At 35.8% G+C, this 26,333-nt stretch overlaps 1 protein-coding gene across 2 annotated transcripts in view; it reads right to left on the reverse strand.

The window, feature by feature from the left end:
* Positions 1-4,332: 4,332 nt before the first annotated feature.
* Positions 4,333-26,333, reverse strand: part of HAPLN1 (hyaluronan and proteoglycan link protein 1) — an 82,121-nt gene continuing 60,120 nt past the window's right edge. The window contains exons 3-5 of one of the 2 annotated variants that reach the window (XM_012784386.2): positions 17,963-18,334; positions 10,417-10,719; positions 4,333-8,362 (exon numbers count right to left, since the gene is read on the reverse strand). In XM_012784386.2, the coding sequence (XP_012639840.1) occupies positions 8,073-8,362; positions 10,417-10,719; positions 17,963-18,334 (965 nt within the window). In that variant the 3' untranslated portion in view covers positions 4,333-8,072. The remainder of the gene's footprint in view (positions 8,363-10,416; positions 10,720-17,962; positions 18,335-26,333) is intronic. The other variant, XM_012784389.2, reaches the window with a different exon arrangement.

The raw sequence follows: 26,333 nt of genomic DNA on the forward strand, positions 1-26,333 counted from the left end.
GACATTCAAACTAGTTTATTATTGAGTTGCATTGTTCTTATCTCTTACCTGGATCAGGGTGAGTTATAGCAGACTCCAATAGCTCTTTCTTACCCACAGGTTAATTTAATTGAACATCTGCTAAATTAATTAATCAATTCCCGAAAATACAAACGTATAAAACTATGAATTAAGAAAACTATAAATGATGCTCCTAATTGATCTGTGGATATGAAGATCTAATTTTTATTAAAAACTATGACCTATTCACATACATAGTGGCAAGTATGATATTGTAAAACAAAATTTAAATGTCTCTTTTCCCTTGGATATTTAGCTTATGAGTTATGAGTGATTTTCATTTTCTTTTTGTGCTTATCTGAATTTTCCAATATTGTTTACTATAAGTATGTATTTATTTATGGTGAGAAAGTATTAATTTTCAAACTACACCTATAGCACTATGCTGGCCTTTGAAGTGAGGATAGAGGATTACTAAAATGTTATTATATAGTCTATGCTTTGGGAAACATAATTTAGTTTATCACCCAAGGATATATGCAAATAAAAATTTAAATAATGATATTTCAATGATTTAAGTAGTAACAAAATGAGCAATAAACATATTTTGAGATAGTTGTAATGATGAGTCATAATAAACTTTATATTTTCAAATAATCCAATTTAATTACTAGGAAAAAAACCTTCTACTATTGTTATTATGATCCCATTTGTCATATGAGAAAATTGATGCCTATTTTTAAATTTGACTTGCAAATCTATATATAGACTATGATATAATAATGTGGCTCACCATGTGCCAGGAACTGTTCCATGGTTCTACAGGAGGTTAAGTATGGTGCGGTGTTTAAGGGAGGAATTCCTTGAACCTTCTACTTGACTTAAATCTTCACTTTGCTATTTATAAGAAGCTATGTGATCTTGGGCAAGCTATTTAACCTCTCTGGGCCATCATTTCCTGATTTTAAAAATGGAGGTAATAATACCTATTTTACAGGATGTTAAATGGATTAAAAAATTGTATATGTAAAATACTTTGCACAATGTAGCATATTATATTAGCTATTACCAAAATATATTAACTCATGCAAATTTTATAACCCCATGGAGCAGGCATTAATGATATTATTAATATAAATATCTCTCTTTTTAGATGGAGAAACCAAGGCTAAAAAATGTTAAATGATTTGCCAAGAGGCAATATGTGGCAGAGCTATATTGGAACTGTGGTTCTATTGCTCTAGTATCTATGCTCAGAACCACTCTATTGAACTGTATCTTCAGATTACCAACAGCCCAGTATCTTTCACGTGATGACTGAATTTCTGGTAAGTAATAAGAAATGTAGGTTTTCAATATGTGTGATGTCATCAAATAAATATGATTTTGGAAAACAATAGTACTTATCTTTTTTAATATGCTTAGTTAGAGTTTTAAAAAGTAGACAGTTTGTCTCTGGTACTCGGTAAACTGATTTAATCAAGTCATATATCTTTACTGAGGACAAGGGTAGAATTCTTTCTCTTCTCTCTCTTTTTCTTTGTCTGCCTCTTCATTCCACCCGACTCCATCCAATCCTCTACCTAGTTAGCATTGTGTTGGCTTTTCCCTTTTTGTCTGAGGGCCCATGTTTATAATGCCAAACTCACAGTGGATATAGCTTTTTTCTTGAGATTATAATTGAAATCTCAGAAGCCATTGACTTTAATGTGGAGTTTGAATTCTTATCCCTACAATATTTTGCACAATTATTGTTATAGCCCTTATATTTCAATACTTAGGTGGGAAAATGTTTGATGTCGGAATAATATATAAATGGTTTAAAATAGTTTTTATAGGCATAACAATAGGGCAGACAGATAAATAAGTTAATTGATACATATTTGCTAATATAATGGGAACTATTACTAGAAGAGAAAGAGCAAATGAAAGGAATTAAATATTTATGCTTGAAGAATATTCTAAGTTCAATCAAATTCAAACTAATTATACAATTTTTAAAAATTATTTAAATTGTGAGCTATAAATATCAATCTAATCATATATCAATGGAATGGATTTTTTTATTTTTATTTTTTCATTTTAGCATATTATGGGGGTACAAGTGTTAAGGTTACATATATTGCCCATGTCCCCCCTCCCCCCTTGAGTAAGGAGCTTTAAGCATGTCCATCCCCAAACGTTGTACATCTTACTCGTTGTGGTTGTATATACCCATCCCTTCTCCTCCCTCCCACCCTCCAGACACCCGATAAATGTTACCCCTGTATGTCCACTTAGGTGTTGATCCATTAATACCAGTTTGCTGGTGAGTACATGTGGAGCTGGAACCCATTCTACTAAGTGAAGTATCTCAAGAATGGAATGGCTCTGATGCTCTCCTCTCCAAAGTGGTTAAGACCAATGGTTCTCAACCCTGGCTACATATTAGAATCAATAGGGTGAGGCAGAAGTTAAAAATCCTAATGTCCATGTTGCCCCCCTTGACCATAATCTGTGCGGTTGGGGGGAACTCAAGCTTCACTGTTTTCTACAGCTTTCCAGGCGATTCCAATATGCTGAGTAGGACTGCTTTAACAGATTACTGAATATTCATGTACACTGAACTGAAAGGTTGGCATTTCAAAAACATCCTTTCTATTAGTAGAACAGAATTTGCTTTTCAGCCACTTGAAGCTTGGCTCTCATTACCGGAGGAAGCATCTTCCCATGCAGTAGGGTATTTCAATTTGGCAGAACTCAAGCACAGGATAAACCACCGAGGACGTTATTTATCTTTTCCCTGGGCTTGCAGCAATCATTACACGAGAATATGTTTATTTATTAGAATAATAGATGAGTGGTTCTACAATTCTGTTTTTAGACTCACATGCAAGATTCTCAGCATCTTCAAAGCAAGACCTTTCAACGTCTCAAAAATCTCAAAACTCGCTTGCATATTATCTTTCTCTGCTTTCTACATGTATGTGAGTTTTGGCAGGCAGAATTTTCATTGATTAAAATCAAAGAAAGAAACATTTTTTAAAAAAAAGATATAGGTACTTCAAATAGAATGGAGAGCTGGGGCTGGGGGCTCCTTGCTTTGAACGAAAAATGCAGGCACACAATATTCTTAGAACTCTACTGCCATCCAAGAATCTTACATTTGCTGATAAAGCCAATAGTTTCACAGTTATGTAATGGAGAATCTTAGCTTTCTTTCTGCCCTGGGGGTACTCTTGTGAATAAATGGAGCTCAGTCTGTTGTCCGATACCAACTAAATGAAAGAGCCATCTTTCAATAGCTGAGGCAGGAGACTGAACAATCCCCAGTGGACAGGAGAGTAACAAAGATAAACTGAGAAGGAAAATTGGTTGATTTCGTGAAAGACATGGAATTGTACCCTGGGGTGGCTCAAGTTATTTCAGATTATGAGAAGCAATAGAGGTGACAGAACTTTACTGGCCTGATAGAAATATAGAAAAAAATGAATAAACTTTGTTTGCTTCTCAGTGTGTGTGGGGGGGTAGTATGTGCCATGAATTTTCTCCCTAAAATTGAGGCTTGTAGCCTGTTGTTATCTTCCTGAATATAGCACCTACTGGAAACAAAAACTGCAGCGCCATATTAAGATATGCCTCTAGATAATCCTAAATGAAGGGCCCAAGAAACTGAGATAGGAAAGAAAATATCATTTTCTTACACTTTTGGTGTCAATTTCTTCTTAGTTCTTTGTCTCCTTTGTGGTCCCCAATAATCCTTTGCTTTTATTACTCTCCTTACATATGTTACCATCATGGACAGGGTCCATAATGCCCAAGAATAGTTTTAATATTAAGCCTTGTTATTTGGTAGGGAACTAAGGACATCACATTTGAATAGTTTACTTGTTTTTATTTAAGCATTATAAAACTCCACAAGACCTCCTGATATTATAGTACCAAGCAGGTTTTATATTAACATATGAACTGGCTGTAATAATATATAAAAATTGCTGGCAAAGAGAAAATATCTTTCATCTATGTGAGAACTTAAACACCCAAAGTAGATTATTTAATGTTATATTATCCTTGGACTTTTTTCTTCTCTAAGGCTAGTCAATGTATTCCAGAAAAGTATAGGAAACATGGTAAAGTATACCTTTTGTTTGCATGTCAATGCCTCACATTCATTTAGGTGTTTCCAGTGAAGTCATTGCACCAGCAATAGATCCTTGTGCCTAAGAATTCATTTTTATACACCAGGAAAATCCAGAAATTATTTTTCATGTTGAAAATTCAAAATGGGGATGGAAATATTAGAAAACATGTTCCTTGTTATTGGGCATAAAGTGCTAGAAAGAAGGACTTTACTATGAAAAGAGAAACCTTTCTTTTGATTCAATACTGATAATTAAGTCATAAAGCGTTTCAATATAGTAACGTCATCAACGACCTCACAGATTTCTGGGATTCTTAACCTCGTGAGCAAAATAAAGTATGCTTAAATTGTATACAAAGAGAAAAAAACCAATAGATTTGGGGGTAGTATTAATACTATTGCTAATTTAGTGACACCATAGATATGCTTTTCTTTTTTTTTAACTTTGCAAAAATACTGGGAAATGGAGATTGCTATGTGTTTATAACTTGAACTCAATCAAATGTATCAGAACAAGGATGGATTAAATGTCTTTTTCTGAAATAACGTATTTATAGAGTTTGACACAAAGAAAAATAGCTAAGATTCTACAACTCAGAAAAATCAAAAGATACTGCAATAACACAAAAATGACTTTTAATGTTTGTTTACCAGTTCATTGTATCTTACAGAAAATGAAAACATTTTTTTTTGTAATACAAATTTGTTCACTCCTCAAATTTATACTCGGTATCTATTAAATGCTTTTAAATACTGGTTTTCTTTTAATCAGGTGGTTTAGTGACATACTTTTTTTCATATCTTTCATTGTATACCCATTGCTGCTCTGGCAGTAGTGAGCTATGATACAGTTAACTTCTCAAGAAAACGATGCCAATTATCCATTGATTGTCCTTAATGCATTCTATGCTAAAACTGATGAGTGATTCCCCTTTAATCCTCTCCTCCTTAGTGGTCAGCTCTTCCACTAGACCACCCAATCTTTGGAGTACTAAAACCAAGAAACCCAGTATGGCTGCCAGCAACCAAATTGGAATCTCCTTTGAGTCTACTTCTAATTGCCAAAATAATAAGCAACTATATTATTGCATAAAATAACATTTTAACAGGTACCGGCCCCCTTTTTATGAGAGAAAGTTTAAATTTACAAATACCATATTTGGCTAAAAATTACTGTGATAAAATAATGGCAGCAATCATTCAAAGATGGCTTCCAGTGTTAATGTGACCAACTTGTTTTCATTTTTAATGTCTTTTTATATGAATCACTTTTTTTGTTTGTATTTTCAAATGTAGGCATCAGTGAAATTTGCAGATATACTTTGTTCCTTATACAGTCAAAATGTTAATTATGACAAAATAAGCAAAACAAATTTTCCTAGCCCAGCCTTCCATCTCATCCCTCTGATACTCTTGGAATCCAAGTCTGAGGAGCAATTTATGAATTAGCCAGTATTGTACCAAATATTCTGTTAGGAATTATAGTAGAGTGACCTTTCTTTTGCAGACATTCTCAATGAGATACCTCAGGGAATGAAGTAGGAAAATAGACATTTGGTGGACAAACAGCAAAATGAGAACATTAAAAAGACTCATTCAAGTAGAAGTCTAAAGGGCATGGAAATTCTGATCCTTTGGGCAAAGTCAGAAGATAAAAATTCTGCTGAGCCATATTCATTGTGTTAAGATGTCTGTTTTAGTTTTTTACAAGAATGGCAAAACGGTGTGCAATTGGTATAGATTTTAATCAGCTAACAGTCATTCCAGAGATTTTAATCAGCACCAATTCCTATACTAATAAGTATTCAAAAGTTAAGAAATGCTACTATGCTTAACATTATAAAGGTAGAGTTCTGCAATAGTAATTGAAAATTATATGCCTGCTTCAAAAGAAATTTGTTCTTGCTTACATTCTCAACAAATTTCTTATAGCATAGGTAATAATAGTTCAAGTATGGACTTTCTCCAGTGAGCTATCCCCCATATTTGAAGTGTTAGAACTATTACTTTGGAGACAGTCCCTTCTTTAAATAATATAATCATCTTATCCTAGACCATTCAGGCATTTTAATTTAGAAGTGCGAGTTCTACTTATACCAACAGTGTTTGAGTTTAAACTCACAATCTCTTTGGATTTATAGTTTTGTACAATTTGCATATCCAACCTAACTTAAACATGTGCATGCATACATTGTCATCTTTTAATATTAAAGCATCTGAATATTTCCAGATATGTTTTTGATGAAAGAAAAGATCTGCTTTTATTTACAATATTTTGTCTAGCTAATATATGAATATGGTTATGGTTTCATGGACTTCCAATTGTTCTATACCTTCCACACACATAACTCTACATTTATAGAGTAAATTTATTAGAATTATTACAGAGCTTTAAATGCAACCACAATCAATTCAGGAAACAGATTTATTTACTCATGTTCATGGAAGGAAAATCTACATTAAAAACATTCATGAAAGCATACCAGCTATGTCATACTTGGATTATTGTACTAAATCCCATTTATTTGAACTCATTGCGAAACAATGGGAAATCACGAAATGTAATTTGAATACAAATATTGGTCCCTGTGGGGTCTCAGCAGTCATAAAAATATAGGAAAACAGAGCTTTATTTAAGATTGGAGCTGCTAATGTGGAAAGTTTTTTTTTTGTTGTTGTTGTTGAAGCTGGACTTAACCTTTCATTTAAAGGCCTAAAGATTTTAGTGTAAACTCTTTGCTGATGACAGCTCCAGCATTTCATTTAAGCCTAATGCCGAGCAGCAAGGAAAGTGACACCATTGACCACATTTTCTATTTGGGAGAAGGGTCAGAACTACACTGTTGACTTTTTTCCCCAAACACAGGCACCAGTTGGGCTTTCTAGTGTATATAGAAATAGGACTAATAAGAATTTTGAAAGTTGGGTCTTTGTTTCTTGGTGAGGCAAGTGTATAGTTATTCAATCCTTTTATGATGTAATTTTTTCATGTAATGTAAATAAGAAAGAAATATTAAATACTTTAAAGTTATTTTTGTAGGACAATAACATTTTATAGGCTAACATAAAATCAAGCTGCTAAATTTTACCATTTTTCTGTCCAGCAGTTCGTCTATATAACTGCCCTGAGTAGATGCTAAATGCTGCTTAGCAAGTGGCCCTTAGAATTTAAATATAACTCAGTAAAGCTACTCAAAAGATAAAACAATTCTTCCTAGACATGTGTGATTCTAATTATAACATGGTAGGTCTTTCATTGGTTAAATATTATCTGGTTATTTAAGTCTCATACTTCATATAAATGGGATTATTAAGGAGTTTTAACTGTGCTTGTTACTATGCATTGGAATCAATATGAATTTTTTTTTTTTGGTCAAAAAGGCAGGATTTTAAAGAGTAAAATATTCTGTTTATTGGAGGCTTGAAATATGAACTTTTAGAAAAGTGTAGATTGTTCCCTTGTGAAACTGAGTTTTGTATAACTTCTCAGTTTATGTAAAGAAGCCTGTATTTCAAATCCATTGCTTTTAATTTGTTTATTGTAGTGCATTTCAAAATTGTACAAATGTGTAAAATTTGTGCTTGTTCTGAAAGCTGCTGTTCTGAGTAGCTTTACTCTCCTTAATTTACTCCTAGCAGTTCTCAAGCTTATTGCATGCCCCGTTCAGGAAAGGATACTACTTTGTTGGGATGATATTTATAGCTTAAACGGTTTAGCTCCAAAGCCTTCTTATGTAGAGCTTCCCTTAAAATTATATTAATTTATAATATATATTGAATGATAGCTTTACAAAAACAAATTAATGAATTGATCTTTATGAAAAATGACTCTTTACAGTAAGTAAAAAAAGGGTTATCACAGTTTTGGTAACTTGCATGAGTTCATATTGAAAACAAAACCTTTCACATGTTCTTAATGACTTTAAAACTTGACGCGCTGTAAGGGGCACACTCAGTTGTATGCTCGGAAGCAATAGACACCATACAGCTTATGCTTTTTATCTGGGAAGCCCACGAAGCGCACGGCAGCCTCCGTGGGACTGCAGCGTCTTCGTGGCCTGGAGATGGGATAGCGGACGCTGCCGTCGGCCAGCCAGCCCGCGTCGCAGCGGTCGTATCCGAGAAGTTTCCAGGCAGCGAATATCTGGCCCACTTTTGCAATCTGAGCACCGTCGCTGAGACAAGCTTGCACCGCTTCGTCGTAGGTCAGTTTGGTGGGGTGGATCAGGTAGTAAAAACGGCCTGTGGAGAGAAGGAGGCACAGTCAGTGGCCCTGTCTGTGATTCAGCCACACAGAGTTGGAAGGAGCAGGAAAAAAAAAAAAAAAAGGAGGTGCTTCTCAATGAAGGGGACTACAGAGAGCAGCGTCTGTAGAGTTTTTTGGAACGCAGGATTGTCAGTTAAATGTAGTGTCCCTAGGTCGCTCTCCATTAAATTAGTTTTTCCCTCGCCCCTTAATATGTGTTCAGACATGCCCTTTTAAGAGCTTTAAAAAGAAAAGGGAAATGACAGATGCAGTTTCTGTTAGCTAATTACTGACTAAAAGGGCCCTTCTGTGGCACTAGAGAAGACAGAATTCCATGTTAAAAGCAAGAGCTATTTAAATTCTAGCTGTGGCAAGACCGAAGCCCAGCACAAGTTTCTGGAGAAGCAAAATTTGAATGTGAAAGGATCAAAAAACATTCCTGACATAAAAGTCCATTTAAAAAAAAATCAAAAGCCCTCAAGTCCTTTTCATTACAGGTATCAATAAGACATTATTCTCATTCAAAGACTACAGTATGAAAATGCATAAAATACAGGAAGTCACTCGCCACAAATGATACGTACTCGGAATCTAATAAACCTAGTCTGCGTTTGCTCACTCATAAAGAAGATGAATTTGTTTATTTTTTTCAACTTCCATCTGTTGGAGCCCTGACACCTAACCATTTCTTGATTTTATAAGAAAGACAAGTTAGCCTCAACCACTTACTGAATAGTGCTAATCACTGAGATTAATATGTATTAAATAGGTATAAAATATGACATCAACTGACTCAAAGTGATGCACACTGAAAATTTTCTCAGTCATCTTAGTTTTAGTTTTACTCAGACTCTTTTATCTGATTAGACTGTGATGCAATGTCCTCCTGCCTCTCATTCAATATATATTATGGAGTATAAATGAATGCTTACCAGTTCTTTCTAGGCTTAAATGATGTGATTTGGAGAAAGGGTAGAAGCCACTGGAACATTAACTCGAGGGTTAGTTCTATCATCTATACCAGAGGCCAGCAAACTACAGCACATGAGTCAAATTTGCCCTGCTACCTGTTTTCGTGAATAAAGTTTTACTGGAACCCAGCTATGCCCATCTGTTTAGTATTGCTCATGGCTGCTTGTGCTGCAGCGTACAAAGCTCTGTGGAGGAGTTGCAACAGACACCTTATGGCCAGCAAAGCCAACAATATTTACTATCTGGCCCTTTCCAAAGAAAGTTTGTTGACCCCTGATCCCTTTCTATTTTTCCCAAAGCACATTACCAGCAACCTAAAATGTGAAATGATAAGGCCAAGGCTTGCTTCATGGATGTGTGACCCACGAAGTCCCACATGTCCCCACCCTTAGAAGGACTCCATGTTTCGTTTAATGTTCCACTGTCATCATCTTACAATTCTTAACATTTTGAACAAGAAGCCCCACATTTTCATTTTATGTAGCTGGTCCTGGAAGGGGCAAGAGAATGGCCGGAAGTTTTATGAAAACAACGAAATCCATCATCAACACTGATATTGTTTGCACAGAATGCACACAAACCTTTCCTTCCACTTCAATGTTAGCTCTGATTTTTTTGTTGTTGTTGTTGTTTGCTCACTCCCCACTTCATTCTGAGCTTTGCTGATCAACTGTGAATAAACGTGCATTGTAACTGAGAGGGAGAATATGGGTCATACTGAAGTTACCCTTCCTGCAATTGAGAGAGCCATATTCTGTGGAGGGCACACAGTGGCAGCATCATCATTGGCAATAAGAAACAAACCTCATACTACGTGACAGTTTCAACTACTTCATGATAAACACTGGAGGCAATAACCCGAGGAATACCGGAAATATGCAGTTTTGCTGGACTTAAGTGGATATTTTAAAAAATTATGACGTTCAAAGACTTTTCGTATCATTTTAAACTAGAGCAATACTTCAAAGCTTTTTTTAAATCTTTTTAAGTAGATAAGATTAAAAGCCAAGTGTAGTGTTATGGCACGAATTGGTCTCTGGGATAGACAGGAAGGCAGGCAGCATGGTTAATATCTTACCATTGAAGTTGGATGTAAAACAGAAAACATCATATCTGCTTTTCTCTTTATCCCAAAACCCGTAGTTCCTGACGCCGGGCACTGTGTTCTGGCCCCCGCAGGGCTCTCTGGGCTTTGTGATGGGATATTGCACAGAGCCATCGCTGAGCCAGCCGGCGTTGCACCAGTCCAGCCCGCCCCGCCAGGCGTCATACAGCTGGTCGAACGAGGCGATCACGGCGTCCTGGTCCAGACAGGCCTGCTGCGCCTCGTGAAAATTGAGATTGTAGCGCCCCAGTCGTGGAAAGTAAGGGAATACCACACCTGTCCGAAGGAGAAGGCAAGGGGTCACTAATGGCACAAAAAGTAACAACTCTGAGCAAACCCCACTTGTGATGAAAAACACAACAGCATCTCTATCAGATAAAGGGGCAGTCTTTGGTCAACTGGCAATAGTTTCTGATGGTCCCTGTCCCTTACAGCCCCTCCGTTCTGAGCACCTCACAATTAGTTATTTGGCTTGACAACTGCAGTGATTTACCTCTTTTGCCAAGAGCTCAGCTCAATCCTTGAAATTCTCCTTTCTTAATAGATATGTCCCAGATTATAGTTTCCAAATGGCCCTTCCTGAGAATTTACCTTCTGCTATTGGTTACCAACCCTGTAACAGCTGAGCCTTTTTCACCTAGGGGAAAGTCAGTATTGAATACCAAGAGTTGGTAGAGGATGTAGAAATAGTCAATATTGAATACTAAGAGTGGTAGGGAATGCAGTGCTTAAAGAGAAGGTATTTATCAAAATTCACAATTTTTCAAATAATTATTCTTATATAATTAGTAGTTTAGTAGTTAGTACTATTAATATATAGTCTTTTAAAGAAACATATGTATAAAGAAACATGTTAACAAATGATTCAAATGTAGATATATACTTTTTACTTGTTAATGTAACTAATAGCTTACAGATAAGTGACTTTCACTTAGGTAGCTTCTTGTTTGTAGAAAGTCTAAAGTGGATTCCTTTGCAAATCTGACAAAAATTAGTTAAACACTCATTTCATTTTAATAAGACAATTCTGAACAGTGAGGTATGACTTCATAAAAAGCATCGTGGCTCTCTTATCTGTTTTAGCTCTTAATGCAGCCCTTAATCTTATTTTTTTCCTGTCTTTATATCAAATAGCATGACTAAAACAAGGCCTATCATTTAAAAATATTTCCATTACCATTTTTCAACATCCATATTTGTATATTGCAAACTGAAACTAAGGTTTTTTAAAACCATTTTTATTTTAAATAGAAAAAAAAAGCTTCCCTAAACTTGTCCTTTAAAAGGTAGGTATAGACTAGACATCTGTTGATAGACTAATTAAAGCCAAAGAATTAAAGTTAAATATATTAGAAGATAAAAATCCCTTAGCAAATGTAGAAAGTGTCACTTGGCTCTTGACTGCCTAGGAAGATATAATGGCTTCCCCAAAGCATTTCTTTTGGTCAAATAATTATGGAGGTAACTGAGCCATCTCAACATTCTGCACAATTTCTTTAAAGGATAAGGATTACCAGATAAGAGAGCAAAGTTGTATCTTATCCTGGACTTTAAAAAGAGCCACTGTGTCAAAGTATCTCCCCCATGGTTATTAAAAGATAATTAATTTGGAATGATTATTCAGAACTTTCCCTGAATTTTTGATATAATTAGAAATAATTACTATTTTAGCATGTGAAGGAGTGCAAAAAATTGTTCCACTGACACAGTAATTTGGTGGGTTACAGCACCTGTGCTATTTGAGGAGACTGCAGAGCCTATTCAAGATGATATACAGTTCACCAATAGCATAACCAGTACACAGGAAATATTGTCTTTTATAAATTGTCCTAGAAGACTCTACAAGAAGGAATTTCAATAGCCTTAAATTCAGTCACTTCCATTGGAGGCCTCTATAGGACATGTTTGTCCCTCTAGGGCAGTCCAGCTGGCACCGTCCACAAAAGGCAGAGTTCCAAAAAGGCTTCCTGATCTCATTCTGCCTTCTCAGGTTCTTGGCTGAGGGATCTATAAGCTGAATCAGAGCCAAAGGAAAGGGGAAAAAGACTCTCTTGGTTGCCGCTGACTCCTGTGGTGAGGGGGGAGGGAAAGCCTGGACTTGGTTCTGTCCAAGGAGGGCTTTGCCCAGGCACTGAGCTAGGAACCCAGAGAGCTCTGTGAAGCAGCTACTATTTATACGACGCTCCCCGTCCCCTCATGCCTTTATCCTCTTTCCTCAGCAGCCCCAGGAATTCTGAGGAAAAGGAAAATATCCAATTTACCCAGTAGAAATTCTTTCAGCAGCTAGATCTCAAAGCATCTCAGCCTGAAGAGAGAAAGAAACCATTTTGGTTGACTTCCATTTCCCAAATGGCTCAAGATGGTTAATATTAGAGAATGTAGGATACTTTAATTTCTAACAATTTTAAAGATCCTGAAAATTTTTCAGGCTTAAATTCACTGTAGTATATTTTGGTGGACACATCAAAGCATTAGGAAAAAAAATTTCTTTAGTGATTTGTCCTTGATAAACCATTGAATATTATTGAAAAATGATAGATTTAGTTCCAAATCCAGTATAATATATTCTTATTTGACATTGAACCTAATGAAATTATATGAAATTTAATTCAATCACTTTTTAAAGTCAAAGTGAAATCTTACATTGAAATTTTAGTATCTTTCAATTGTTAACTATAAATGGTCAATTTATTGTTGTTTCAACTCAAAAGACTTAACAGATTTTAATTAATGTTTGATGGCGGTGGAAAGAACATATACCAAGTAAATAAAAGTCAGCTTCTATGCCTTCCTCAAAGTTTTAAAAGTTTCATTATATTGTACACATTTCAACAATCAGATGTTTTTTATAAGCAGGGACATAGCTGGAACTACATGTTTGTTAGTATTTTATTTATTTACTTATTATACTTCTAGGTAGTTAAGATTTCAACATCCAATTGTGGAAACCTTGGCTTTCTGGAAAAACTTGCAATTCTTACAGATGAATTATGGAGGAAATGGTTGCTTTCATCCAGTGTTACAAATATAAGAAAAGTTAAACTCATATGGGTGGGAAAGAAGGATGTATGATTATTTTCAAGCACTATCTGACTCATTTATCCCTTATATGTCAAAATATAACCAAAAGCTTTTCACTTTTCCCTGAAAGGCTGGTTTGTATTACTACAAAGAGGACGAATAAGGATGACACATCACGTAGAAAAGAATAATACCAAATGGTGGGATGAGTTTAGTCTATTGAAATACATTTGGAGGATGCATTCTTTAAGATTTATGATTGCAAAGCCCAATTCATGCTAGTTGTAGGCAAATATCAATTTGTTAGACATATGAAAGATTTTCATATCCTGGTACATATAAAAGTTAAGGCAAGTCTCAATAACAACATGAAATAAATATTTTTAATAATAAAAATGCAGAGACTATGTAGTATAATATTACTTTCCTTAGTGCCTCTCACAGTGCCTATCAGTGCTATGCACATATCTGAAATTATTTTTGTCTTTCTGGAAGTTTTCAGGCTATATTTTCATATGCTAGGTCCCATTTTCACCAATGGAAAACTAATATAATGGAAGATTGGAAGCACGGATATCACGTTTTTCATGTCATTATTTGTATATTTATTGATTGCTGAGATGAATTCTGTATAGCCCAAGCCTCTTACTGCGTTTCTAGTGACACTCTGTTGTTATATTTGTACAAGGCTTCTTTCTTGTTCAGTGCTATTTCTAGCAATGTGGGTAATTGGCATCAATCAGATGTCTTTACCCAATCCAAGATTCTATCTGAAAACATTATATTTCCATAGCTAATTCCAACTCACATGGAAGTCAGTCTTTGTAAGGATTTATACATTTTTTTGTTAATGTGATTCTATTACACAGTTCTTAAGTCAGGACTAAGAACAAGGCACTGTGCTTGGTACTCTAGGATACAGGTGTGGGTGTGGCCTTTTCTTGTAAAGAATCCACAGTTTGCCAGAATATATGGTTTGAATCCAAGACAGAATAAAATCTTTCTTGTAATACAACAAGAAATAATATAATTTAGATATCATGAAGGACTATTTTTTAATTAGTAAAAATTGATCGTGAAAATAGCATTTAATCTGGTATTAAGGGACCAATATAATTAAAGACAATGTACAATTACAGTTGGAAAGGCAACTTAATCAGAACATTTAAAATGACATGCTTTCCTGGCCTTTTTGATGCATATTAGAAAACTGATAGGGACCTTGAGTGAAACCTGTCTGATTGGTAGGTGGTACATGTAAGAATGTAATTAATAATGAAAAAGGCCATAAACTAAACAAGAGCTAATAAATGATAACCACAGGCATGTCTTTTACTATATGGGTTTATTGTAGATTTGAAACGCTTCTATGCTGCACCTTGACTGTCTTTCTCTGACTGTGGAAATTGTCCTCAGGTTATCAATCAAGTTTACTCAAATTTTATTTTTATGGTTTTGATTTTATTCTTGTGGCTACCTTAAATTTTTTTTTTTTGTAATTTTGTTTTAAAATAAGAATCCTTATCTTATACTGAAATAGATAAAATAACACACTATCTGAGTTTTTCTTAAAAAATTATTCAGTGGTAGTTGGTATAAATAAAGCAAGATAAAAGAAGACTGGGCTATATCCTGATAGTTTTTGAAGCTGGATGATGGTATATGGGGATTCATTATACCATTCCTTCTATTTTTTCTGAAGGTTTGAAATTAGTTTCAATAAAAAGTTGAAATTTTTCATCCCACTCTGCCATCAAGCTGAGGCTGAAACTAGGCACACTGGAATGCTGTAGGTGGGACACGTTTTTGCTTTGAGAAGTTTCTCTCTTATCTATGATGGCCTCTCTCTTGATTTTTCATGCTCTCTCCCCTTTGAAAGGTTCACCTTTCATGGTCCAAATCAAGTGTCTCTTCCTTAAGAATGTTTTCTGTGCCCCTCCCTACTTCATGCACACTCTTTTGTATTTGAAAGTTCAAACGCTTTGTAAACTACGTATTGAGCATCAACTTTGTTCTTGGCACTTGAATGCCTTCATGTAGATCATGTTTAGCAGGTGGAGAAGGATAAGTTTGCAAATATTTACAAAACAAATTGCTTTTAGAGCTATAATGGAAGTCTATATAAGGTGCTAGGAGAGTATCGTATTTGGGGGTGAGGGATGTGGAGAGAATTGAACAGCTACCATGAGCACACTGATAAATGCAGTATGATCAAAAGACAGTTTCTAGGCTATCTCCTAAATAGCTTTGATGCCATCAAGAATCTTCTGAAGCCTGAAGCTGCTACATGCTGCTGCCCTTTGAAACCTCTCTTCTTTTCCCAAAGGAGAATTTTCTCCTCCTTGCAAACCCCCAGATCATAGTGGAGAAGAACGTAGGCTTCATCCAATGCTTTGGTGTCAAATTCCAGCTCCAGTTCTTAAAAGAGCCGGCTGGCCATGTTATCTTTAAGAAGATGTTTTCCTTAAGCTTCATCTATAAAAAGAGATTACTAAAATGAGCAAAATGAGTACTGCATATGATTATAGCAATTTGTTTGTACCTACTTATTTTACTGAAATCTGCCTTCATTCATTAAATTATCTTAGAATCTTTAATAGGCTGCAAGATTATGGAATTAAAAGAACAAAGACTTGAAATTCTTTGTATCTTAGGCCATGAAGCAGCACCTGTAAAAATATTTATCAATTAAATTGGTTTCTTGGACCACATTTATTGGCTCATATGCATATGTGTTACATGGTAGGGAAGTGTTCCCAAAGCTTGGAGAATCTGCAGATTTGGGAGGGTGCAGGGCCCAGGAAAGAAAAACTCTTTTCCTATAGTTCCCCTTCAGCATCTCTAATTGTGTCTTGGAAGAAGTCTTGGTTTAACCCTAGAATACATTATCCTTTAGCATGTGCTAAATCTCCTTTCAAACAATGAGAAAGCAGACTTTGTGCTCAAAACCATTACCAAGCAGTGGTATCCAGCTAAAATTTAGAAATACCTTATTTTCATGGTATTTATTTTTATGACTTCCATCTGCTTTTGGCAAGTTATACTGGTTTCTATTTATTTAAAATTTCATTTTTAAAATAAGTGTAGGGAGAAAGTAAATACTGCATGCAAAGTACTGATATTTAGGAACTATGACGTATATAATATAGAGTTTTATAAGAAAAAGTAACAATAGATAATATAGCTTAAACTCTTATTTCATAAATGATGAAACCAAAGTATCACAAGGATAAGTGACCTGCCCCAGCCACGAAACTGATACTGGCAGAGCTGTGACTAACTTAAGCATCTTGGTACTACCAGCTAACAGATTCTGTCTATCTTCCAATGCTCCTTTGATAAAGGTTCTCAATTAGCATTTGATAACAGACTGTCTTCTCTAAACCAACTACTTCTCCCATCCTGAATAATGCCAATGTTTATGGAATTACTATGAATCAATAAAAATGGAAAGCACAAGGATGCATGCAATCAGGAGCCCAGAACTGCAACTATGAGAGACAAGGAAAGGTCACAGAAATGCACTCTATAACACTGGGCAATTTAGTAGATGTATAAAGCAAATAAATCTCTGTATGTGTGATGGGATTCTATGAGATTCAGGAGGTCAAATATTCTGTGATATGCTAGTGGACCAACAGATATTTTTCTAAAACCCACAAATCTACACTACGAGGTATAAAGAGCTTCTAGCAAGAACATCTATAGTTTTATGTACATAAGGAAGGAAAGTGTTCTGTCAATGCTGCCAAAATTCATCCTTGAGTGTCAAGTAATGCTGAAATTTATGGGAAATGAGATGTTTTGGGATATATAAGAAGCTAATGGGCAGAGGGTAGGCCAGCATGGCAAGGACCCTTTTTATTGTATAGCTTTGTATACATGTCAGTTTTTGAACCTACTGAGTGTTTTACATATTTAAGAAATAACATTCTCCCCCCAAATGAATACCATTTGATATTCAATGTCTAAGAGACTCTCTCTGGACCACTAAAAAATTACTTCTTTACAAGAATATTTGAATAAATCTAGAGGTTATTTTTTTGTTCAATTAAGTTTTTGCTGTCATTTTACAGAATATAACTGCACATATTTTAGTTAGATGTCCTTTACAAAACTTGCCGTTATTTTGAAACTGAGATAATTTTAGAAGCATAATAAAAACAGATCTGAATTCCTCAATAATCATATAAAGGAATTTAAATCTTGAGTGGCATAAAGCAGTTTCTGAAAATTGTTAATTCAGTTCCACTGCACGTTTCTCCTAGTTGTAAATAGCTTCAATTTTGTGCATAAGCATTGTGCATACATCTCAAATATGAAAGCTGGAATCATAAGCAGACTGCAAAATACAAAAGCATAGAAAAACACGCTAGGAAATGGACTTTCGGTATCTCATTTCATTACTATGGTAACCACGAGTCATTGCTCCTTATGCAAAAAAACCAACAACGATTAATAATTGTTTCTAAGTTTAACATGATTTATAGATACCCACCTTGTAAGTCTAATGCTACCACAGCAGTATCATCTTCTAATCCTTCAATCACCTCACACTTGTATCTCCCATAATCTTCCAGGGTGAGGTCTGTGATTACCAGAGAAGCATCGTTATCACTGCCTCCCTTCAGAAACACTCTACCCTGGTAGCCTCCATAGGTTTTCTTGTGGTATCCCATGGAAACAAAAACATCCACTTCCTTGAGGTAATCCGAAGTTAGCTTGGTCCACTTGATCCGGATTTTGTGCATTCCTGAGCCAAATGCTGTAGGGTCTCGATAAAATTTACATGGCAGTGTGACATTGCCACCTCTGTGTGAGAACACCCTGGCTTGTTCTGCTTCCACGAGTAGACGGGGGCCATTTTCTGCTATAAAAAGAAAAAATGATAACCATTAATATGCCTTCAGATACGTTTTGTAAAGCGAAATGTGCTACATACACATATAGGATGTCTGACAGAGATTACGTCTGGGAGACTAGCTTCTCTACACAATCTCTTTTGAACCACAGAGAAAGGTACTTCTAATGACTAGAAGGGATCTATAAGGTAGTCATGTCTTTTAAACCAAAAGGGAAGAATGTACATTATAATCAGTAAGAAATATTGGATATAAGACCCCATAGTCATTTGAAGTTCAATGGTTTCCCAATATACTCTATTTATATTTATGTTTCCATTTTTCTTCTACATTTAAATATAAAAAATGTAGAAACAAGATCAAGAGAAGTGACAGTTCCACATCTATTTCATCAATGTAAACCAAAAAATTTCACGGTTAAGGTCAGCCCCAGCCAGGCTTTCTTCTACACTAAGTTTGTATTATATAGGCAAAGTATCAAAGAATACGATTCACTTTCATTGTACTAGTCTGGCCAAAGAACTCAGAATATCCTCGCACTTATGGCTTCTATTCAATTACACATCCGTGTTAAGGTATTCTGGAGCATTTCAAGCAACATATATGTATTTAATTTTCATACGAAGGCTAGATATCACAAAGGCATTTTTAGAAATGCTTCTGACAAACTCCAGAAGGTTTTGAAATATATTCCTCAAAACCTGAATGAAAAAAGCATATCTAAAATTATACTTATTTTCTGATTAATCAAATAACTATTTGCTTCTTTATTCCCTTAAATATCCTCCTACTCCCTCTCCCTTTGCTTTCTGCTATGTCTTTTTTGTGGTTCTCTTATCGCTTCCGCCTTTCCTTTGCTTGTCCTTTGATTTTCCTCCTCCCTCCTCCAAGGACTTCATTGCCTTCCAAAGAGCACCACAATATTCTAAGTGTGCCAAGTCATCAGGGCTGCCGTTTTCTAGACACCAGCTGTTATTTTCAGATCTTGGCTTTCTCGGGGTTTCCCCCTGGTTAGCACGTTGTGCTTTTGACCTTGACGCTATCTTTTTGAGGACATACAAGATTGGAAAATGAGAAAGCAATACAAGAACTCCTGGACACATATACTTTCTTGTCCATACACAGCTTTTAAAAGCTTCCAAAGTTGCCTTTTATGAAGCTCTTCAGACCTTCTGCCTTAGGCAGAACGTATTGAATAATTCTTGGCAGCCAATCATTTAAGATGTACAAATCACCAGGAAGAGTAGCCACTCACCTTGAGACAGATCTCAAAACTTAGTTATTTAATAGTATACATAGGATTCGGATTTTAAAATAGAAAGTATCCAAAAAAACTGACTCAGCATTTCTGTTTTTATCATATAGCAATCAGAAATAATATTTTAACATGGGCATATCATTTCATTTATAAATGATTCCCAATCTTCAAAAAACTCTAAAATTTACCAAAGCCATCAATGCCTCCATTTTGAATAGTTGATAAAAGGAGAGGATAATGGTTTCACCCAAATGATCCAATGACACTCTACAAAAAAGACACCTGCACTCGAATGTTTATAGCAGCACAATTCATAATTGCAAGGCTGTGGAAACAGCCCAAGTGCCCATCAATCCAAGAATGGATTAACAAAATGTGGTATATTATACCATGGAGTACTATTCAGCTCTAAGAAACAATGGTGATATAGCACATCTTATATTTTCCTGGTTAGAGCTGGAACCCATACTACTAAGTGAAGTATCCCAAGAATGGAAAAACAAGCACCAGATATATTCTCCAGCAAACTGGTATTAACTGAGTAGCATCTAAGTGGACACATAGGTACTACAGTAATAGGGTATTGGGCAGGTGGGAGGGGGGAGGGGGGTGGGTATATACATACATAATGAGTGAGATGCACACCATCTAGGGGATGGTCATGATGGAGACTCAGACTTTTGGGGGGAGGGGGGGAAATGGGCATTTATTGAAACCTTAAAATCTGTACCCCCATAATATGCCGAAATAAAAAAAAAAGGAAAAAAAATAAATAAATAAAATGAATCCCAAACCCAGCTCATTAAGCATTTTCTTTATATTCCATTCTTTATCTTCTTATTTAGGACCATAGAATCTCAAGATATAAAAGATAAATCTATCCAAATCTACCCTATATATAATTTTTCCCCTATAATATCCCCAATGACAGCATCTAAATTCTACCTACACATCTTTATTGTCTTCTTTCTGGGAGGATAAAGTCCTGTTGACTAAGTTTGCTCAGCAATGCCTGAAAGCCATAGGGAACATTTCCTACCCTTTATTTTCTGGGGGGCAAACCTGGTGAGTTTAGATATGAGACATAGTACAGGAGGTCTCAGTTTCGTGATTTTTTCAAGTTATTTAGTTTAAAGTCAAAATTAATGCCTCACTGCACTGGGATAGAAGATAGTATAGTAGTTAGAAACAAGAACTTTAATGTAATACAGACTTTGGTCCAACCTCACCTCCTCAATGTAACAGCTCTGTAGCCTTGGGCAAGTTCTTCAACCTCTAAGCCCCAGTTTCCTTATATATGAATTAGGGATAGTGATACCTACCATATAAAATTAACCTGATACACATAAAGCATTTAGAATATAGGTTGACTAATGCTAAGTGTGCATGAACTGCTAAATGTTCCTCTGCATAGATTTTGCACATACTTCTGTTCAATATTGAGCAAAATCTTGGCATATATTAATCTTCCATAGTTTCACTTACTTATGAAGGATTTTTGATTTTTGGTTTTATTTTTTTTGAGACAGGACCTCTCTCTATCACCTAGGCTAGAGTGCAGTGGTGTCTTCATAGCTCACTGTAACCTCAAAGTCTTGGGCTCAAGCCATCCTCCTGCCTTGGCCTCCCAAAGTGCTAGCATTACAGGCATGCACTTATAAAGTTTTGAACCATGTGGAGTGAAAAATAAATACATAAAATGCCACCTGTGTTATATAGGAGACTTGGAAATGTGTGCAGTTTAGTGTAATCATAAGCTGTTCCAGGATGAATACAAGGTCTAAATGTTACATAAATTTTGTATAAACTAAAAGATTTAAAGCAAAGATCAAAATTTTTGTATGAGGGACTGAGACTTCTAATTATTTTCCTGTGGTTAACTGTAAACTGCCTTGTAGTACTTTTAAAATGTAGACTTCTGACTTTGTTTTTGTTTTACTTCTACTCCAAAATTGTGAGTAGAGGATGACTTAGATGATATAATATTGAAAAATGAGCAGATACCCCCAAATCCACTGACTTGACAAAAATAATTTTTCTAACAAGCCTTCCAGAATTATAAAATTCTACCATTCTTATTTCTTGTGGGAGGCAGAGGGCATGTTGAGGTGATAGATGCCAGAAGTCCCTGGATGAAATTCGAAGAACTCTAGGAAAGATGCATAACACATTAATATTCCTTAACCTAAACCCCCAACATGGCATGAGAGCAATGGTTATTGTTTGTTTGCTTGTTCTTAGAAGCTCTACGCTGCAGATTACATAGCACTGGGCATTGCCAGGGAAAGTAACCTGCTGCAGAACAGGTACAATGTGGAGAAATTAGCACTCCAGTAAGTCAGGAGCCTCCATTGCAGGCTCTACCTTAGCTTTAGTTGTTGGACTCTGACAAGCCCACCTCATGAGAACACTGAGCATTAGATTCTTACCAGGCTCTGTGTCACAGGTTGTCATCATGGGCATCAGCCAGGAAACATACCAAGTTGGACAGAGAAAACGAAAGGGACAAAGACAGAAGAAAGTAGAACCACGGACTCCAATTACAAACTTTGCGCACTTTTGCCTAGAAAGACTCAAATCTGATCATTGCATTTAAAATCCTGGATCAGGTTGAAATTAATGCTTAAATTAAACCTGTTTGACTAACAGGGCAATTGCATAGCAATTAAAATGCAAAAGCTAAAAAATAAACCTTGATCATTAGGATAAGTATGGCTTGTTTTCCATTTTAAAGAATACAAAAGAATAAATAAAACTAAGCAGTGTACAAGTGTTCATTTTTCCTTTTCCTTTTAATGTGAAAAGGTGCAAATAAACAATCAAATATACTGTTGCAGACCTTGGTGATTGTGTCCTTAAATAAGCCTGTTTGTTGAAAATATATGGCTAACTAGGGAAATTGAAGATGTCCAGTGGGGGACTGAATTTTTTAAGAGTGTAATTTATAAGTGTAAAAATTTCCCACATCTATTAGTGAGGGTCAATGTCAGTGACTTGAAAGACCTGATGCCCTTCAAAGCCCAGAGTCGTCTCGAGGGAAAACAGCAGGGCCTGGTGAGAAAACTAATGGGGACTTGAGAAACCACCAGGGCCTCATTATTATTTTACAAATTCTGCTGTGAAATCCAGGGGACATCATTTGGTTTTACCAAATAATGAAAGCAATGGCGTGAACAAACAACTGATCTTTGTAGTTGCTATGGAATTTAGATGACGTCTTTTAAACAGTAGGACAAAAACAATTGCAGAAAAGCAATTTACAAATATGGTACTGAACTACTGCCTATCGTTCTCAGTTCTATTGAAAGTGTTGATTGTTTTTTCTTGGTAGTTAACACCCAAAGAAATCCAAGTGAGGGGAAAAAAACGAGAAGGTGTTATGAACCAAAATCAGTCTTTTAAAAATGAATTGTGGACTGTGCAAGACAACTAGTCTTGAAGTTGGCTACCTTCTTCATAGCTGTATAGAGGAAGCATGCTCTAGACTTTTGGATTTTCTATACCAATTGAAAGAAAAAACAACCAGGGAACCTATTTAAGATGGGCAAAATAAGGTACTAAGTAAGGATATTGAAAATATATCCCCCCCCCCCAAGAAAAAACTCTACTACCACCATGCAATTTTCTTTTATTGTGGTAAAATATATATTTAAAAATTTATCATTTTAACCACATATAAATGTACAATTCAGGGTCACTAATTACTCTCACCATGGTGTGCAATCATTTACCACTATCTCTTTCTCAAATTTTTCATCACCCCAAACAGAAAGCTAACTTCTCTCTGAGATCCCACACTGATAGACTCAAATGTCAGCTCCACAATGAGTCATTTGAAAAAAAAATGCACAAAGTTTCAAAAATACTTCCTTATTTCATGACATGTGTTAACACTTCGGTAGGTTTGGATGTGTAAGACTAACACTTTGGAAGCTGTTATTTCCCGTAGGCTAGCCAAAGCCTGCAGGAGGATGAGCAACCAGGATGGATTTGTATCCTTATCACTGTACTTACCATGGTGTATTGAAAACAATCACTCTGTCTTGTTTACATTGTTTGCCCAACATCAACATAGTGCCTGGCATGCAATAAGCGTCTATTACTGAAATATACTAGAGCTGTATAGCCTGTGCTTAGCTGTAACAGTAGACATGGTTTCCTGAGCTTGCTTTACACCAAACTATATCATAGATCTAAAATGAAGACACTTTATAAAAATAATTATACACATTAAAGACACAATATTTAAGTAGAATATATAATTTAGGTATCTGTCTCTCATTGTACCTTACATGTTACATTGAGTAGGATATATACGTTAGGAAAAAATTAAGGAGTGCCTTACCTTTAACTGTTTATAATTATTTTGTTTCCTTTAAACTGGAATAAATCTAATTTTTCCTGAAACTGCTCACCTGGTGCCAGAAAAGTCCATCCTTTGGTCACATTTCTGATGTGTTTAGTCAGATGACATCAGAAACCTTGCCAGGGCCCTCACCTCCACAATCCCTCCTGACCCTCTCTGTCCCCATTCAGCCTTTACTGTCGTTTCATGAGGGCTACTACTTTGAATTTGTCACAGACAAAACTTTGGCTTGCTTCCCCAGCTATTCTTGCACTCAGAGGATCTTGAACCTCTAGAAGGGCATTCCCCACGGGGCACAGTAGCAAAATGATCTCACTCTTGTCCTGTGCCCTCACTTCCTTGATGTGAATTTCAAATCATCTTGGATTTTTCTCTTCCTCATCTTTGCTTTCATCTGTAGTTCAAATTTTCACCTGAAGACACATAAGTGTATGTGTGCTTCTTACCATTTGTGAGAATTCAAAAGTTTGTGTAGCTTTGCATAAACTATGCCTGAAAGGATTCACAAGAAACTGATAAGCCTGGTAGGCTGTCAAGAGCTGAGGTCGGGGAATACCTGGGAGAGTTTCACTGTGTACACTTCCATATTTTAGAAATTTTGAATCATACAAATGTATCACCTATGTACATAGTAAATAAAAATGGTATAAAAAGAAATGTAAAAGTAAATAGGATATAATAAAAAAATAAACAAAAAACCCCCACTTTTGTCTAGAGTCTCTCTGGAAATATACACAAGAAGCTGGTAGCCACGATTGTAATATATTGTTATAAATGAAAGATTCTATTTTCTCAGTAGACCTATTGCTCCTAATAAAAATGTTATCTTTAAACTTGTATTTAAAACATGAAAGTTTTATCTCATTTTTCCTATTCCTTAAAGATAGTGTTGCTTAAACATACTGATTTTGAACTGCAAAGGAAAAACCCAGTTCTGGAAATGGGGTAAGTGAAGATCACTCTGATTTAATGTGATCAGTGCTGTTTTTCACCATCTGTAACCTTGCCTATTGGTCTCCCAGGCTACCAGATAGTACTCCTCCCATCCAGCCCACCTGCCACCCCTGCTAGGAACTACCTTCTCTCAACCCCTGTTTTGTCTTTGTGGCCTGCTCTTTCTTTCCTATCAATCCACAGCTAAACCAAATTGTCTAGGATTGTGTGTTTACAATTTATTCAAATGGCATGGGTCCTTCTTATTGACATCTGCATGATCTGATGTGATGTGCTTTGAAGCATCCTCTTAGGTATCCACCAAATCCATCCTTTTCCCTCTCTTTAGAGCTAAATCGATTCTGTGGTGGGAAACAAAACTATAGTATTGTTTTGGGTAATGCTGATCATGAATGGGTACCATGTTTTTGTCATATCCAAGTTTCACAATGAAAAATAAGGATAAATTCTGTCACTATGTTGGAGCCTGGAAGTTTATCTATGGAATTATTTTTAGAAATTTTTTTCAGGGATAGTGGAATTCCTCCTCCCCAACCTGATGATATCTAGACAAACCTTTGCCATACAGATCTGATAAAGCTGAGCCTCTCAGCTTACCACAGGCGTCAGGTGGCCCCAAGGAGCTGTAGGCATCCACTGAATACAGTTTAAAAGTCACTGTTCTGAGATGTACACCTGGAACTGCTACTATCCTGATCAGGATTCTGTTTCTTCTTAGTTCCCTTCTCTTTATCTTTCCCTCCTAGGAAGAAGTACAGAGTGAGGGGGCAGTTTAGCTCTATTTTGCTGACAAAGTTCTTTTCTGGGTCTTTGCCTTTCCACATTAATTATTTCATTTCTTTTCTAAACATTTATAGGGTAGTGGTTAAGCATATGGACTATGCCTCTTGTGTTGTGTCACTGAAACTTCCTGTGCCTCAGTTTCCTCATCAGTAAAATGGGGTTTAGCCACCCTCATCCCAGGGTTCTTGGGAGGGTTAAATGAGATAATACGCATTGAAAACTTAGACTAGTGCCTGACCTACAGACAGCGCCCAGCTTATGTTGACTTTTACTAACATTTACTGAAGGTCCAAAGAGTACCAGGTATGCCAAATACCTTCTATCTTCTACCCTGTCTTCTTTACTGTACTCTTTCAGAAGACAGTTCCTAGAAAGCATTCATTCTTGAGACATTCACATCTCATTAACTCTTGATGATTCTTCTAATCCAGTGATTTTAACAAGACAGGACTGTATTTCAGGACCAGAGCCTTAGAAGCCTAAAAAAAGTACCTCTATCTGTATATCTAAGTCTATATCTATGTCTATGTCTATATCTATATCTATCTATGTCATCATCCAATTAGTTTGGAGCACAAGAACCAGCCTACCTGAGTTTACTCTCAGTTTTACCACTGAACAATGTGATCTGGGGCAAGCTAGTTAA

This window comes from Microcebus murinus, chromosome 11, assembly GCF_040939455.1.
Source record: "Microcebus murinus isolate Inina chromosome 11, M.murinus_Inina_mat1.0, whole genome shotgun sequence".
NCBI classification, from domain to species: domain Eukaryota; kingdom Metazoa; phylum Chordata; class Mammalia; order Primates; family Cheirogaleidae; genus Microcebus; species Microcebus murinus.